The following is a 16,056-nucleotide window of genomic DNA, read 5'->3' on the forward strand; positions in this document are numbered from 1 at the left end:
CTAGAAATCGAAGTCAGAAACAAAACTAGTTTGTTTCACAAAAAGTTAATTTTTCGACTTTTAGAAGTCGTTTTGAATTTTGACAGTCAAACTGATTTCTGACTTTTCAATTTCTAAAAATTAAAAACCTACTACCGATGTGCTATCTAAACCGGATAAACAATCAAAGAAAAGAAATGCTATCCAAACGGGATAAACAATCAAAGAAAAGGACAAAACAAAAAGGGAAAGACGATTTTTGGCCAGCTATACACATTACATGATGGCAGCAGAGTTAATGTGAAGTTCTAGTTGGGCCGATGTGTGTCATACTGTCAGGGGTTCTGTTTCTACTTACAAGATTGTTCGCACGTGCTTATGCACGTGCAAGCTGGAAATGAAGTCCATCTTCTACTTTTTCTGTTATCACAGGGATTGGGATATATTTAGGATAATTAAGCACCCATATACCCTGACTTTTAGGTGCAACATATTACTCATGGGATCATGATATATGGGAGATCTAGGAAATTAAAATTTTGGCAGCTTAGCCAGGCACGTGTCATCTCCTTGTGCTTGTGATTAACTCCTTTTCTAGACTCCACGACTAATTTTACTATTCTAGCCTCATCCAATTTAAAGATTATTTTTAAGAAAGTTATGAAACTAAGGGTAACATTGGATTTTCAAAGTCTGCAGTTCACGCGACGAATCATTACCTTTTCTGTTTCCAAAAGCGTGATCATGCATCCACCAAAACACGATTGAGAGTTTGTAAATGAATTTTTTAGAGAGATATTTTATAAATATCTACTCCAATACACAGTGAGTGAACCAATACATTTTTTACATCGTTCTTAGATGGATCAATAGTCCAAACTATCCCTAATTAATTCCAAGAATATATATTCATTAAAATACTTGATAGGGGAAAAATGGGTAACAAAATTGCAGCTTCAACTAAGGGGTGTTCCCTTTAATAAGGATTTATTTTATGATCTGAAAATTTTGCAATTTTTTCCTTTAATAAGGATTTTTTCGTTCTTTTGGTGTGTTGGCAAAGCAAAACCAACGTACAAATACGCTGTGATGGATACCCGAACCACTCCCCAGCACATTATTGGGTGCCCCTTTTTGGCGGCCCCATCTACCTCTTTATTACCTTTGAGAAAAATAAAAAGACGCAAAAGCGCCGCAGAATACATTCATTACGTCGCTCACAACTTCTCTGAGATACCAAGTCGGACTAGTCATTAAGAGCAAGTCCAATGGAACACATCTAATTAGAGTGTCTGCCAGGCCAGGAATTTTGGGCAGTGGACAAGGAGTTTATAGAGACAAAGAAATTCGATCGTTGCACTTTGAAACGATCGGCTCCAACTGAATCGATACTCAGCTCCAACTGATACGAGCCTCGGTTCCAGTTGAGACGCACCTCTGCTCAATGTGGCTCGACAACGGTCTGCAAAAAAACGGCAACTCCCTGTAAATTCAACTCAACTTCAATCTTCTCTACTCACAACAACTTCTTTTCTTCTGTACATAATATCAACTTTAAGCCAATCTTCTCTACATCTTTTCAACTCAAATTCAATCTTCTATACATCTATTCAACAAAAATTCAATCTTCTATACAGTTTTCCAAACACAAATTTAACACCCACCATGGCTCCTCGATCTCAAGATTTTATTCGACAAAGAAATAGAAAACCACCTAAAAATAAACATAGTGAAGTTTTAGCGGAGAGAGGACAAGATCCGGAGGAAGATAACAATGCCAGGCTTCTCTCATGTCCAGAATTAGCAATTAGTGAAGGTCATCTGTCGACAAAGGTTGAGCGGTATAGTTCTCTACAGAAAATAAGAGGTGGTTGGTACGAGGTTCATAAAGTTTATGACCAACTTCCTCGTGGTGTTAAAATTATTTTCGATCGATTTCCTTGGCTTTCTTTGTACCATATCAAAGCGCATAAAAATTCGCCCAAACGGGTGGGTATATTGGTGGAGCGTTGGTGGTATACTATACACACGTTTCATTTTCATGACTTCGAAATAGGTATGTTATATCTTCTGATTTATATTTATGCAATCAATACGAGTATTACAAACGAAATGAACAAATTGTTTTTTATTTTTAGGCATAACACCATCAAATTTGTATTTCCTACTTGGGATACCTTCTGGAGCGGGAGATGATCCTCCATTTGACCAAGATAGTTAGTTAGCCGAACAACGATACAAAGATGTACTTCCTTTGTACTTCCAATTAACAACACAACGAAATCATTTAGCTTTAAGAGGTGGCGGAATTGCTAATTCCGGTTTAAAGGCATTTATAGTCAACGAATTGCATGGTGGTAATGATCCTGGTATTTAAGGGTATGAACATGCTAAAGATACAAAAATTGCTAAGGTATTTATTTTATGGATACTCGGTTCATGTTTTTTTCCAACCACAAACTCAAGTACTCAAGTGGGATGGATAGAGACGTTGCAAGATATGGAAAAGGCTGTCACTTATGATTGGGGGTCCGTTATATTAGTTGAATTATACATATTGTCTCGATTTCGCATGTTGTGGGGGGTCAAACATTGAAGGTTGTTTGGGCATCCTTGAGGTAAATACGCTAATACATTTCTTTAAATTTATATCAGTGTACAAATATTTAGCAACTACAGTACGCTAATACATTCTTTAGACTACATATAGTTTACTTTCATTTATATGTATTTTACTCCAGCTCTGGTGGTATGCATGTTTCAACATTGGTGTACCAAGGATTTTAAACTATGCAAAAAAAAATTGGCCAATAATAGTTAGGTATGAAGGTGTTAATTGAAAGCAAAGACAACAAAAGAATGAGCGGGATAATACTCATGTGTGGAGGTCCCAAATGTCGATTAGGAACAAATATAATGTATTTGGAGGCTGTATCTGGATTTTGAAGAATACAACACTGAGACAGTCAGAAGGATCATAAACTTTTCACTGCAGTGCTTGGTGTTGTATAGTCCTGTCAGAGATGTGTTAGACAGTTAGTTGGTCGAGTGGGAGAGCCACTCAATCCTTCAAGAATAGCTATCACGTACTGGTCGAAATACTTAGAGCTAAAGGCAAGAGGCTGGCAAAGGTATGATACTAAATTCACCCCTTGTGACAAAAATCAGTATGACCGATGGTACAAGAGTGTTACAAAGCTGATTATTCTTAGAGAAGTTTTACACATCTATGGTCTGGATTTCGTCGCAATAGGAAGAGCATTACCGAAATTGGATGCTCCAACACATGCACCACCAGTGATTCCAACTTCCACCAGTTATCCATGACCTTCATCTTCTTCGTCTCGACGACAAACAAGATCTTCTTCCTCATCGGCTGGGTCTGATTTGCCAGTTTTGAGTTTGATGCTAAAGACTTTTAATCTTGTCGGAGAGTGTCAAATTCTTCTGATTGTGTCGCAAGGTCTCGAGCGTCCTAATTCTTATGCAGGCACTTCAGCAACTCAAGAACAATTGATCGAACAATTGAATTTAATGGAGTTAAAAGATATGGAAACTACACGTACTTACGTCAACAATTATGCGCGTTAGGGAATACATTAAACTTCAGTCCTAATTTTTCTCGGCGTACAATAATTCCATCCCCCACCATCTTCGCTAAGTTTGTGTATGTATCGATCCCAAGTCCATATATACCCTTGGCCCTCTGACCCTTAATCTCGAATATGACTCTTTTGGCAACGGCATTCTCATTGGAAGTACTTTACTTTGCACTGAGGAATATGCGTCGGACCCATAATATAGCGACGAATCCTTATCCAATATGCCTCGTACCGTGGTAGTGCTAGCGGAACTGCAGTCCTTTTTATTGAGAGAAGAATCAAAATAAGAAAAGAGAGAAGAACTAAAATAAGAAAAGAAGGGGGAAAGATGAATCAAAAAAAAGGAAAGGGAAAGACCAATTTCTTACATGAATATAGAAATGTGGTGCCTATCTAGCATTTTCGGCCAGCTATACACATTACACAATGGCAGCAGAGTTAATGTGATGTTCTAGTTGGGCCGATGTGTGTCAGGGGTTGTGTTTCTACTGATCATGATGTGATTTTGTTTCTAATTTTCGCGGTGCCATGTATTTTATGATCTGAAATTATTGGAATTCTTTTCTTTAATCTAACAAGGATCCTTACTTTCTTTTGGTGTAAGGAAAAGACGTAGCGGTGGATACCCAAACCACTCCTCAAGCACATTATTAGGTGCCCCTTTCGCTAAAAAATTGGCCGCACCATCTGCCTTTCTATTACCTTCTAGAAAAATAGAAAGACGCAAAAGCACCACACAATACATTCATTACGTCGCTCACAACCTCTCTGAGATACCAAGTCGGACTAGTCACTAACAACCCCCAATTACGAGTACTGTAAAAGTTAAAAGAATTCCAGTGTCCTAATAAATCCATGTAAAAGAGATGTTAATTAATAACAAAGGGGTACATAAGTGGGCGGTTTAACAAGGAGACGTTAATGAGTCCGGAAGAAAAAATATGGAAGATGTTACAGGGCCTACGGTCCATGGAGGTGCGGTCCAACTAGATTCCTAAGGTTGTATACAAAAGAAACTATGTAATGCTTCTACCCTAATCTCCTAATAAAATTATTCTTCTCCTTGCTCTTATGTTTCGTTGTTTCATCTATAATTCTCCTAAACATGTTATCATGCACGAAGTTATACCATTGAGCTAGATTGGATCGTTATGCAATTATCGTCAAACTAGTGTTGGAATCATTGGAATCAAATCAGATAAGTTGAATCTACTTTCTCGTATATGTATATATATATATTTTTTTTGAATCTATCAAACGGTTAAATTCTAATGTCAGAATCAATCAAGTGATTAAATTTTATACCATAATTCGTATGTTTGTGGGGTGTTCAATTGGATGTTTATTTGATTATGATAGTGAGGTGTTCAATTGGATGTTGATTTAATTATATTTGCGGTTGATTGATTGGATGTTGGGTTAATTCTGTCGTATATGGCTCCAACATAGTGAATGAAACGATTGAAATGATCATGTATACCTATGATAATGTATAATAATTATGATTACTATTATATTTGTAACATATAGGCATGTTTATGTTTGTTTGGACCTGAGAGGTGATTCCAATATGGGAAAAGAGGAGAAGTCCGTCGTCTGTGTAAAGAGGAGAAGGGGCGACCGGAAGGTTTACCCCTGAAATGTAAGGTACGGCCGATCTAACCGACCCGACACGCCGAACCGTCCATTCAGACCCGGCCGAACCGGTCTACCCCGACCCAACCAGACCGGTCCACCCAGACCCAGCCGAACCGGTCTACCCTGACCCGGTACAACCGGTCCACTCTGACCCACCTGAACCGACCCGACATGTTCCAGCTTTGGTTCCGATGTCCTAAAGTTGTCCCGGTTCTGTCTGTATATGGCGGGAATCAAAATATGAGGTATGTAACTATAACGTGGATTTTACGTTGAAAACTTGCTAGGCTTTTTTTTTTTTTTAGAGCATGCCTAATTTTGTTTATTTTTGTCTTAAGATAATTCCACGGAGGGGTCAATTTAAATTATGATTGCTGATCTCGATCATTAAGAATTTTGGCCTTAATGCTATTTTGTTCTCTTGAATATGATATTGGCTATAGTTAAATGGTGTCTTTTGTTCAACTGGTTGTTCCTACTGGATTCCAATGTATTTATTTGGGGTTTAGAAGTACTTGGAACATTATCGTGTACATAATACTTTCTCCTAAAATTTGAATGTTTCGTGGGATGTAATCCATTTGCTCGACTATTAAAGAGTCGGTAGTTTCAAAAGATACGCTGCAAATAAAATCACATGTATTATCATTTTTTGTGGAAGAACTCACAAAAGGTAATATGAGTCAGAAAATTTCCATTTCTCTACTTCATCCATGATACCGACGAACCGGTATGTTGAAGTATAACAACAAGAGAACTATCTTTAGTAATTTATTCAACCTAAAGTAAGTGGTTGACATGTGTGGTGAGATTCTCTTGGCCTATTGAAAAAAATCTCAAATTAAGCTAAATGTAGCAAAACTGAAAGTGGAAAGAATCCCGATGTAATGAGGGTTAGACGTACCGACTCACATAAAGCATGTCAAAAGAGACATATATATCATGAGAGAAAGATGTATTTTTTTCCCTAGCAGTAATGACACCAAAGTACAGGTATCAATTGAACATGGGATGAAGCTAAGATGTAATTCTAGCTCTCACCAAAGAGTTGAGAATGAATGTTCTTACTGGTATTAGTACAAGCAATGTAATGCGGGTACCATAGTAGAAGCCTATTTCTAGAGAAAGTCATACTTTAGACATCAAATTTAATGACAAAAAGAACTTTTCCTGATCAATTGATTATTTAATTAAACTAGATCCAATGTCTGCGCTTATGGAATGAAAAGTACATCATTCCCACGAGACATAAATTTTCTAATGCACTTGAGATATATTTGGATGAAAAATATATCATCCCCCCTGAAACGTAACATATATTCACTCTAAAGTGAGTTGAATCTCACTTTTGTTACGCAATAAGGCCACACCACTTATTAAATCTCTCAAGACTCAATGTCTAACTAATAGTGGTTTTTCTCCCACTAATTTAAGGAATATACACTAGTTTTTGAACTAATTATTTATAATGTAACTACGATGATTGGATCATCGAGCGAAGCAATGCTCAAATTTTGTTTCCAAGATGGAACAAAGATTAACAGTCACAAAAGTTCTATATGTACCAAGAGCTAATCACCTTGTTAAATTCCAAAGAGACCCATGCAAGTGGATATCACATGGAAACTCACAATGATGAGAATGTAATTGATTGCATCTTTTATAATCTCTAATATATTTGGAAGGAAATATATCTTAGAGAAACTAATGAGTCAATCTAGTGAAATGCAAATCACTATAGTATTTGGATTATTGAATCCATATTGACTCCAACGATGAAATATTGGGAATTGACTCATACAGGCTTTGACATAACCATAAAGGAAATTTGGTTGTGACATGATGTTTCATTTTGAAAGGACTCATACGTAGATCACTGTTTTTGAGTGGACGAGACAACGTGAAAAATATTGACAAAATGCGAAGTAACAACATATCTCTCAATAAAGTTCTCCAAAGAACTAGATGCACAACCCCCATTCTTCCCGTTATGCTTTTAAGTAAGAGAGCATATCACTTATTTCACAAAGCCTTCAGTAAAATAGGACCGAGACCATCTTAAGATGCAAATGGTAAACAATCCATATTACAAAGAAATCGAGGTGATATTTAGATAAATATCCATGCAGAATGCGGACCATTAAAGTGACATATGGATCTCGTGGATTTTTTGACATTTTGGACTATTTATAGTTCCCAAGTAATGTTGCGTTTGGAAAACTACTAGCACATATTATACATGTAGGGACTCACCACCCCTTGTAAATGCTAGAGAGTATACATCAAAAGGACATGATGGTTATTGTGTATTTAATAGGATCAATGCAGAGTATCCTATACCTTATGGTCTCGCAAAGGCTATCATAAAAATGTTACAGATGGTTCCCAAGGCATAGTTATGCGTACAAACCTACCTTTAACTGCTTGGGGAATAAGCAATATTACACGCATCTTCACTTATTCGTTTTAGACCCACAATTGGTCAACCATTCTTTGCGTACCAGTTGGTAACTGGATATAATGCCTGACATTTTGTGTTCTTACGTATTTTTGGTTGCACTATATATGTGCCCTTACGGATCCACAACTATGATGGGTCATCAAAATGATTAAGTGATTAGGTTGGACAAGAGTTTCCAAAAATTATCCGTTTTTTAAAACCTTTGGCAGGAGATCTCTTACCTCTAGATTTGCGGGTTATCACTTTAATGAGACGTCGTTAGGGGGAGATAAGAAAAAGTATTTTCTAACGGAACGACAGGAGTTGTCGTGGTGTGTTCCCAATGTGTCTCATATTCATTCTTGTACTCCACAAAAGTAAATGTGAAGTGAAAGAATAATCGATTTTCAGAATGTACATTGATGTCGCTAAAGTGATGAGATCACACATACCAGCTGCAAACCTACCTACAAGGTTACAAATCCTCAATAAGGGATATACACCATAGACTAAGGTGTTGCAACTACACTTAGTGGAAGTGTGTTTGAGGCCTGTAGAGACCACTTGGTTCGATCAATCCTCACCTAGAAAGGAAGTAGGTGAGGAATCCACAACTTACTTATATGATCAGAAATCATCTCATAAGATTGTCTCTGAATATGTCCATGAATCAAACTAGAGGACGCTCCGAAGTTTAATGATTCCATGGAACAATGACATCCCAAGTGGATTATGAGAATGCGAAGGAGTCAATGGAAAGATTATGCGAGCATATTGATGATTAATTTCATATACACTTGCTTAAGTAAATAGATCAAGAAGAGATTGAACCATGCTCCTTGTTGCTTAATGTCAACAAATAGCATATTTGGCCTATACAGTCCTTGTAGAACTCGTTTTGTTTGACAAATATACAGGTATTTGGTGTGGTAGTGCTAACCAACCAAGTGTAAAGCCTATTGGACATACATGATTAATTTGCCATAAATCATAATGAGAAGAAAGAAGTCTTAAAGTATAAAGACTCGCCTTGTGGTGCGAGGTTTCTCACAAAGCCCTGAAATTGTTTTGTATGAACTTTATAGTGTTCGGCTACTCAGTTAGCTTGATAATTTCAAAGGGACTTGAAATGCAACATATGTATGTGGTTGTTACATATCTCTGAAAGAATCAAGAGATATAAGATATTTACAAAAGTACTTGATAGCCTTTTGTTACCCAAATCAAGTGACTTTAAACCACATAGTGCGTTTACAGTTAGATAGAACGTTCACTTATACATAGAAGCAATCAGGCGAATATGGTATACCCGTCTTAGTGGATATTTGATTTGCAGGGGATAGACAAGTAAGTTATTTTTTCTTGCGTATTCACAAGAAAGTTCCTGATTTGGAATTATAGATACCTATGCCGATGGTACAGGCATGATGGGTACTCTTGATGTAATAAGAGACCTTAAAAGCTATTTGAAATCCGAATTTGAGATTAAAAATCTGGGGAAATCTCGACCGAATACTGAGCTTGTGGTATATCATTCCACCAGTTTGCATATGTCTAAAGTTGTCAGGCAATTTAATAAAGACATGCATCCTGATAGCATTCCCATGATTAGTCAAGGTTCAAATGTAAGTAAGTGACCATTGCGTCTAAAGGAAGATGACGAAGATGTGTTGTGGATGAAATTCCCATATCTAAGTACAATATACGCATTGTTGTACTTAGTATAATAATATACTCGATTAAATTTTACATCCCCGTAGAACTTGTTAGCTAGATATAGCTCAGCGCCAACGCAACGCCATTTGAATGGTACAATGAATGTAATCATGTACTTAAAAGTAACCATTGACATGAAATTTTTTTATCCTAGCAAAGACATAAAAATGAATGCTAAAGGAATTGCAATCCAAAGGTTGTTGATTATGAAGGAACAATAATCTCTTCTCCAATGAAAGTAATCAGGGGGAGATATGGTAGACTATTTTCTAAGTCATTACCGATATTCAGTTTCGAAAAGTACATGACTAAAGAAACTGTCTGGAACAACTCTGAAAGTAATCAGGAGAAGATGCCGACATCATGGGGAGGATCCAAGGATATTGATGTCGACATATTTTACTTCGAAATTGAAGTTGTGTTGTACTTTTTTTTCCCTTCGATCGAGAATAGTTTTTCCCAAAGGGTTTTGTTACTCGACAAGGTTTTTAGCGAGACAACACTAAAAACATCAAGTATATTGAACGTTGAAGACATAAAGATCGCTTTGGTATTACTGGAAATATCTGAATCAAAGAAATGAAATGTGATAGTCTGTTAAGCAACATAACTTCCAGAATCAACAACAGGGTCTTATAAGCATTCAAGTCACCAAAGTAAAGTGTGATAAACTCCTTTTGACTGCATTAGACTAATGAAAATAGTCTGACATCAGGGGGGGCATCTAATGGTGTGTTGAACTATTTTCCTACACCGAGGTTATTTTTCCCCACAGGGTTTTGTTACTCGACAAGGTTTTTAATGAGACAACAACGAACACCAGGGATGTAATTTCCCATCTAAGGCTATTTTCTTTCCCACGAGGATTTTCTGCCTTAGGAGTTGTGAAGCAACTAGTCAACTTCAACGGAGCAAAGTGATCATCTGCAACAGATCACCTTTACTTGCATCTGTCACGTTGTACTCTTTTCCCTTCGTCAATGTTGTATCCCACTAGGTTTTTATTTTTCAAGGTTTTAATGAGGCAACGTATACACATCCAAATATGCTCTAAGTTTAATTAATATTGTACTCTTTTTCTTTAGTTCAGGTTTTGTCCCGCTAGGTTTTTCCTGACGAAGTTTTAACGAGGCAATTAACTTAGACTCGTCGATCTTTGAAGATCGTATTGCATGTGATGAACTAGATGTAAAGTACGAGACAACATGTGAAGTACTACATGTGAAGAGTTGTACCAATGTTTTGTCCCACTGGGTTTTTCCTTGTCAAAGTTTTAATGAGGTAATTGATTTCGTCACAAGTCATCAAGAAGAACGACATTGGAAGAACTATATGTGAAGCACTATGTATAAAGTTTTGTTTTGTTATTGAACCGCACAAGGAGGAATATACAGGGCCTACGGCCCATGGATGTGCGGTCCAACTAGATTCTTAGGGTTATATATAAAGGAAACTATATAATGTTTCTACCCTAATCTTCTAATAAGATTATTCTTCTCCTGGTTCTTATCTTTCCTCGTTTTATCTATAATTCTCTCTAAACAGAAGAATAACTTTTACGCTTATGGTTGGTATTTCAAAACGTTTCCACCGGGTATTTCAAAACGTTTCCACGGGATCTCAACATTTTACGGTTATACAAGGAGCAGCGAAACTACAAAACGAAGTCACTTGGAACCAAAGCATGGAATGCCTTGAAAATGGTCCATATGGAACCATAAAAGTTGCATTTCTAAGGTTTTTGATAAAATGAAAGCCATAGGCCATAAAGCTTGCTTTCAAAAGATAAGTTTGTCCTCCTGTACGTGCACAACATGTGTCTGTGACTAAGAGTTGGAAGCCAGATATGATCACCGCCATAAGTTTGTAGTTGGAGTCTTCGAGATGGAAGTTGGAAGTTGAATAAAATCAACAAACCGTAGCATCGATGCCTCAAGTACCAACGATCAAGGATATATATTCCATGATAGCATGCTCATTCAAACCAATAAATACTAGGCACTGAGAGGCAGTGTTCTTAAGCTGTTGAATTTTCAAATTAGATGATGGAATAGATTACATTGGAATGAAGTGTTGTCAAAAACAACCTAAGATCAAAGAACAGATGAGTTTATGGAACTTGTTCTTCTTTTTGATCACTGGAGAATTTTGGTGCTAACAACCTAAAATCAAAAGAACAAACTAGTTATTGAAACTTTGTTTTCTTTTTGATCGATAAAGAATTTGGTGCACTAACGACTTTTGAACTCAGGCCATTTGTATCACCAACCAATATATTTACCACCGTACTACATTGACATCAGCAATAAGGTGGATCCTATCATGCAGCAACAACAGGGAATAGATAATCATTATTTATTTAATTTCAGAGATTTACACTAGGCTCTGATGATACAGTAATACTAGCTTCAGTAAGTTCACCATAAAAAAAAACTGATTATAAATATGCATGCAGAACAATAAACCAAACCCTAAATTACTAAGCTAGAAGCTTCATGGTATGGGTCATCATTTTAGTGAATTCATCCATATCAATGAGACCATCACCATCAGTATCAACACCTCTCACCATTTTCCTACATGTGTCTAAGCTACATCTCTCCCCTAGTCTTTTCAATACTTCTAATAATTCTTCAGCACTAATTTTGCCATTACCATCTAAATCAAAAGCTCTAAAAGCATTCTGAATATCCATAGCTTTGATACCCCCTCCTTTTTTATTAACATCCATGAATTCCTTAAAATCAATAAACCCATCTCCGTCTGTATCAGCAACTTCGAAAGCCATAGCTACTTCAGACTCGATATTCTGTTTTCCTAAAGCTCTTAACACATTTTTGTATTCTCCTTGTGAAATTTTACCATCTTTGTTAGTATCAAATCTTTGAAACACCCTTCTCATTTCTTCAACATTTGGGAGGAAAACTGGTGCTAGACCTGATTTTTGCCTATTATTTGAACTCCACCTGCTCAATGTTTTTGGTGGGAGTTTTTTTGAAAGGCTGTATTGGAAACTCAAGAGACTTAACTTTGACATTCTCTCTAATTGCGAGTGGAATTAAGATTGAAGAAAAGATGAACTCTTGATGGTAAACGAAGTTCAATGCTTGCGTTCTATTTATATGTAAAGAAAGTTGAGGATTTATTCTTTCATCAATTGCATGGAAGATGAGAGCAAACTGCAAAGTAAGAGATTCTTTCTAGTGTTATACTTTTATTTCTTGAAGTGTACGTTATCCATATCTTCGTTCTTCAACTACTTTTGAACATCATTAAAAGGAACCAACTTTTGAAGATAGATTCTAGTTTGATCATAACAAACAAAGAAACTACCTAAGAAAGGAAGGAATAAACAGAATCATTCCAGAATTCTCTTTCTTCATCTGGGAAAAGAATGGTATGAATGGTAGTGAAGGGAAGATTCTAAAGGATCATGGATAGAGATGAGAAGGCAACCTCTATCTTGGTGGAATCAAACTCCCTGGTGCTTCCTCCATCCTCTCCATTTACTTATTGTTTAACAATACCATCTCTTCATAAAGTTCTAAAAGAAATAAAAGCAGAACCGAAAGTAAACCAATGTTTTGACTTCCACATATAAAAGCAGAACCGAAAGCTTACCTGTATATTTGAACCATAATGTGGTCCGGAAGGTTATATAATCACGGTGGCAGAGCAGCTGTTTCCAAAGAAGGTTGTGAATTTGGACAACTACCTATTCCAATTCAGACAATTCTTAATAAAATTTAGGAAGGGAGAAATTTAACCTATCAAAATTATCAAAAGCCAAAAATCATCAACCACTAAAGCATATACAAGATTCCTCCAGAATTCAATTCTAGTAACTCTGTCTTGCAAAAAATATATCAAAGCTTTCACAAATTGAACGAACAGTCGTATGTAATATGGTTTCATGTGTATCCCAAATTTACAGTTAAGAGGATCAAACCCTTAAAGCTAAGTGTGGCACAGCATTCATATATAGAAACACTCAGATAGTTAAAGAGGAAAAGGCAACACCCCGATTGCATTGTATTCCATTACTTCCATTGTTCGGAAGAACCCAGCAAGCAGTATGCCTCTACTAGTGAAGCACAGTGCTACATGTGGATACAGAAAAGTGGTTGAAATCCAGCTAACCCCAAAGAAACCAATCCGTCGTGATTGACATTCCATCTTCATAAAATCTCAGAGATCTGCACACAGTAATATGTTGAGTTTATCCAACAACATATGAAATGTGCATAGAAGCAAACAGATGGAACTTACATGTATGGGCATCTCAGCTATGACAAGGCCGCTGCTTTCTTCAAGATTTTTCAAGGTTACCACCTCACCACCCACAACCATGTTGATCACGATTCCATCTGCGGAAACTTGTCCAAAAACCATGTTAATATATGTCAATTCTGTCGCGGCCTAATTCAATTTAATGGGCAGAAAAAACCTGATGCCAAACAAGTCGACATGCGCCTCAAATACGTTTCCTGCAAGCAACCACCAGACACCATAAGTAATTGGTCACCAAATATATTATCGAAATTTCAACAACTATTTATATTTAAAGAAGACTAAGCCACAGTAGCTACAAATTGGACAGAACCAAAAAGGAAACAACGACAACTAATGGTATGCTAACTATGTAAACACCGGTGGTATTGATTCATTGTACCCATAAATTCGTAAATATATGGTCGTTAGGTTCCAGTGACAGGTTCACAGTTCTAAAAACAGCAAAAACTCTATGTTAGATGCGTTGTTCATACAAATACAATATAGGACATCAGTTCTTTACTTTACTTAGATTCACATGAACCCTCATGACATAAAGATGAAAACACAAATAAACTATGGAACAAAAAAAAATCAGATGATAGTATCAAATAATATTAGGACCACGAACATGAAATTTTAGAAAAAGGCACTTTTACAAACTTAAGCCTTCAAGGCAGCAAGTACTATCTGAAGCTCGTTTATTTACACGTCCGTTGTCTGAAATTTGATGTACTAATAGTTACAAGGGTCAATGCATTTCAGTTAGTTGTTTAAGATACATGAGAGAAATTCGGAAATATGATAATGGAACCACACCTTCTTTGTGGGCAACTCGTAGTTTATTAGCAGACGTGCCGAAATAGGTGACTCTCCTGAAGCAACAAGAGGCAGGCAGGCATCAGTTACAACAATCATAGACGATTTCAGGTCTTGATTTCCATTTTCACTATCGTCGCCTGGATGAGCAGTGATATTGCGATTCCAATCACTTGTTCCTTGACGAAATTTCTCTAGTATCAATGCACGTTCGTCCTCAGCCAGGTCACTATACTGTAGCACAAGTATTGCTAGTTAAACCAATTCTTTGGCATCCAAAAATTAAACTAGTTTTCATTTGGCATCCAAATTGAACAGTGTAGGGGACAAAAAAGAAAAAGAATGAGTACCAGAGAGGCCAGGGAAATGTTAGGAAGATTACTGATAGCTGAACAAACAGCGTCGAGTTCATCACGAGAACTGCAACAAAGCACCACTGGCAAGGATGACCGTCTCCCTGCAACTCCCAACAGATCCACCAATGTTTCCTGCTCCGAATGTAATTTTTGTGAAAACAAACATGAATTTAGAGAAACAAAAGTGATGAACAGAGAGCGAGCGAGAGAGAGACCATCTTGAATTGAATTCTATCAACTGCTAAGTAGAAATGGCGTGGCTGACTGCAAAAATAAATAAAATAGAAATTCCCGAGTTATTTGTGAACATTTGTTGATGCACAAGGAAAGGGGAAATTGACGATAATTACCTAAAATTAGAAGAAGGTGGAGATGGAGATGATGGAGAGTCGATGGAATCAATCGCCATTGATATATGATTCTTCTTTTTCTTCTGTCAAATAGTTCTTAGAACAGCGGAGAAAACAAATGTGTCGGTAATTTTGGTTCCGAAGAGCAAAAGGATCTTCAGAAGGGTTTCAGAGAATGATTCCCCTAATTCTTACTATGCACGCTGGTTTGCTGGTTGGTGCCCTATTTCCGCCGCTTAGCAAACTTGGTTCATGGCACCTGAAACCCAACCTCCAGGTCCATTAGCTGGTCAGGCAATTACAAGCCAACAATTTTTTTTTACTCCGTATTTTTTATTTTTGATCCGTAAAGAATATTGTGCCGGTGAGTTTCAGAGGATATCATCACCCAATATCTTTATCATTATATTACAATGACACCTGACGATGTAGCTTGTTTTTTTTTATTTTTTGAAAATAATCCTCGTAGCCAAAACGGTATATTTTAGTTTCAAGAAACGGATACCGACGGAGTTATGATGGCAACTCTATTGATCCTTTCTTTGCAAATTTGTATCTTCTAGTAAATCATACTGAAGATGGGTGCTTGTCGCCTTCTCGTCCACGAGGCATTGAAGCCTTGGCTCAAGAGGGTCGGTCAGTGTGTAATTTTTACTTTTTATCTCTTTCAACCTCTTCACTCCGGCGTACTAGTAGTAATATCAGGCTCACCCGTTATACACACCCCTCATGTTATACACAACCCACTTGTTCTATTTTTTAGTCCAGGGTCAGTTTTTCTTTTCTTTTTTTGATCAGATCTAATCAAGTAATTGCACGTTGGTTGGCAACATATAATTGTTGCAACCCTCGTCCATCGATTAAGGGGGTAGATTAATCTGAAG

The 16,056-nt window shown here is 36.9% G+C and overlaps 2 protein-coding genes across 2 annotated transcripts; both read right to left on the minus strand.

Moving 5' to 3' along the window:
* Positions 1 to 11,698: 11,698 nt before the first annotated feature.
* Positions 11,699 to 12,564, minus strand: LOC113346647 (calmodulin-like protein 1). The gene has a single exon (XM_026590123.1). It carries the CDS (start codon positions 12,410 to 12,412, stop codon positions 11,855 to 11,857), a length of 558 nt encoding a protein of 185 aa, XP_026445908.1. The 5' UTR covers positions 12,413 to 12,564; the 3' UTR covers positions 11,699 to 11,854.
* Positions 12,565 to 13,129: 565 nt separating this feature from the next.
* LOC113346646 (ATP-dependent RNA helicase eIF4A-like) lies at positions 13,130 to 15,411 on the minus strand. The gene is made up of 7 exons (XM_026590122.1): positions 15,173 to 15,411; positions 15,038 to 15,086; positions 14,817 to 14,954; positions 14,467 to 14,700; positions 13,823 to 13,862; positions 13,645 to 13,742; positions 13,130 to 13,571 (listed from the first exon to the last, which is right to left on the minus strand). Exons 1-7 carry the CDS (start codon positions 15,229 to 15,231, stop codon positions 13,554 to 13,556), a joined length of 636 nt encoding a protein of 211 aa, XP_026445907.1. The 5' UTR covers positions 15,232 to 15,411; the 3' UTR covers positions 13,130 to 13,553.
* Positions 15,412 to 16,056: the final 645 nt, after the last annotated feature.

The sequence above is a fragment of the Papaver somniferum genome, chromosome 2 (assembly GCF_003573695.1).
Source record: "Papaver somniferum cultivar HN1 chromosome 2, ASM357369v1, whole genome shotgun sequence".
NCBI lineage: Eukaryota > Viridiplantae > Streptophyta > Magnoliopsida > Ranunculales > Papaveraceae > Papaver > Papaver somniferum.

What these genes read in the sequence shown, in the direction of transcription:
- LOC113346647 (XM_026590123.1), bottom strand. Translation starts at nt 12,412, where the DNA reads ATGTCAAAGTTAAGTCTCTTGAGTTTCCAATACAGCCTTTCAAAAAAA.
- LOC113346646 (XM_026590122.1), bottom strand. Translation starts at nt 15,231, where the DNA reads ATGGCGATTGATTCCATCGACTCTCCATCATCTCCATCTCCACCTTCT. An exon ending in ACATTTCCCTGGCCTCTCTG is followed by an intron (nt 14,701 to 14,816) that starts GTACTCATTCTT and finishes CTTGTGCTACAG; the next exon opens with TATAGTGACCTGGCTGAGGA. An exon ending in ACGAGTTGCCCACAAAGAAG is followed by an intron (nt 13,863 to 14,466) that starts GTGTGGTTCCAT and finishes GGTTGCTTGCAG; the next exon opens with GAAACGTATTTGAGGCGCAT.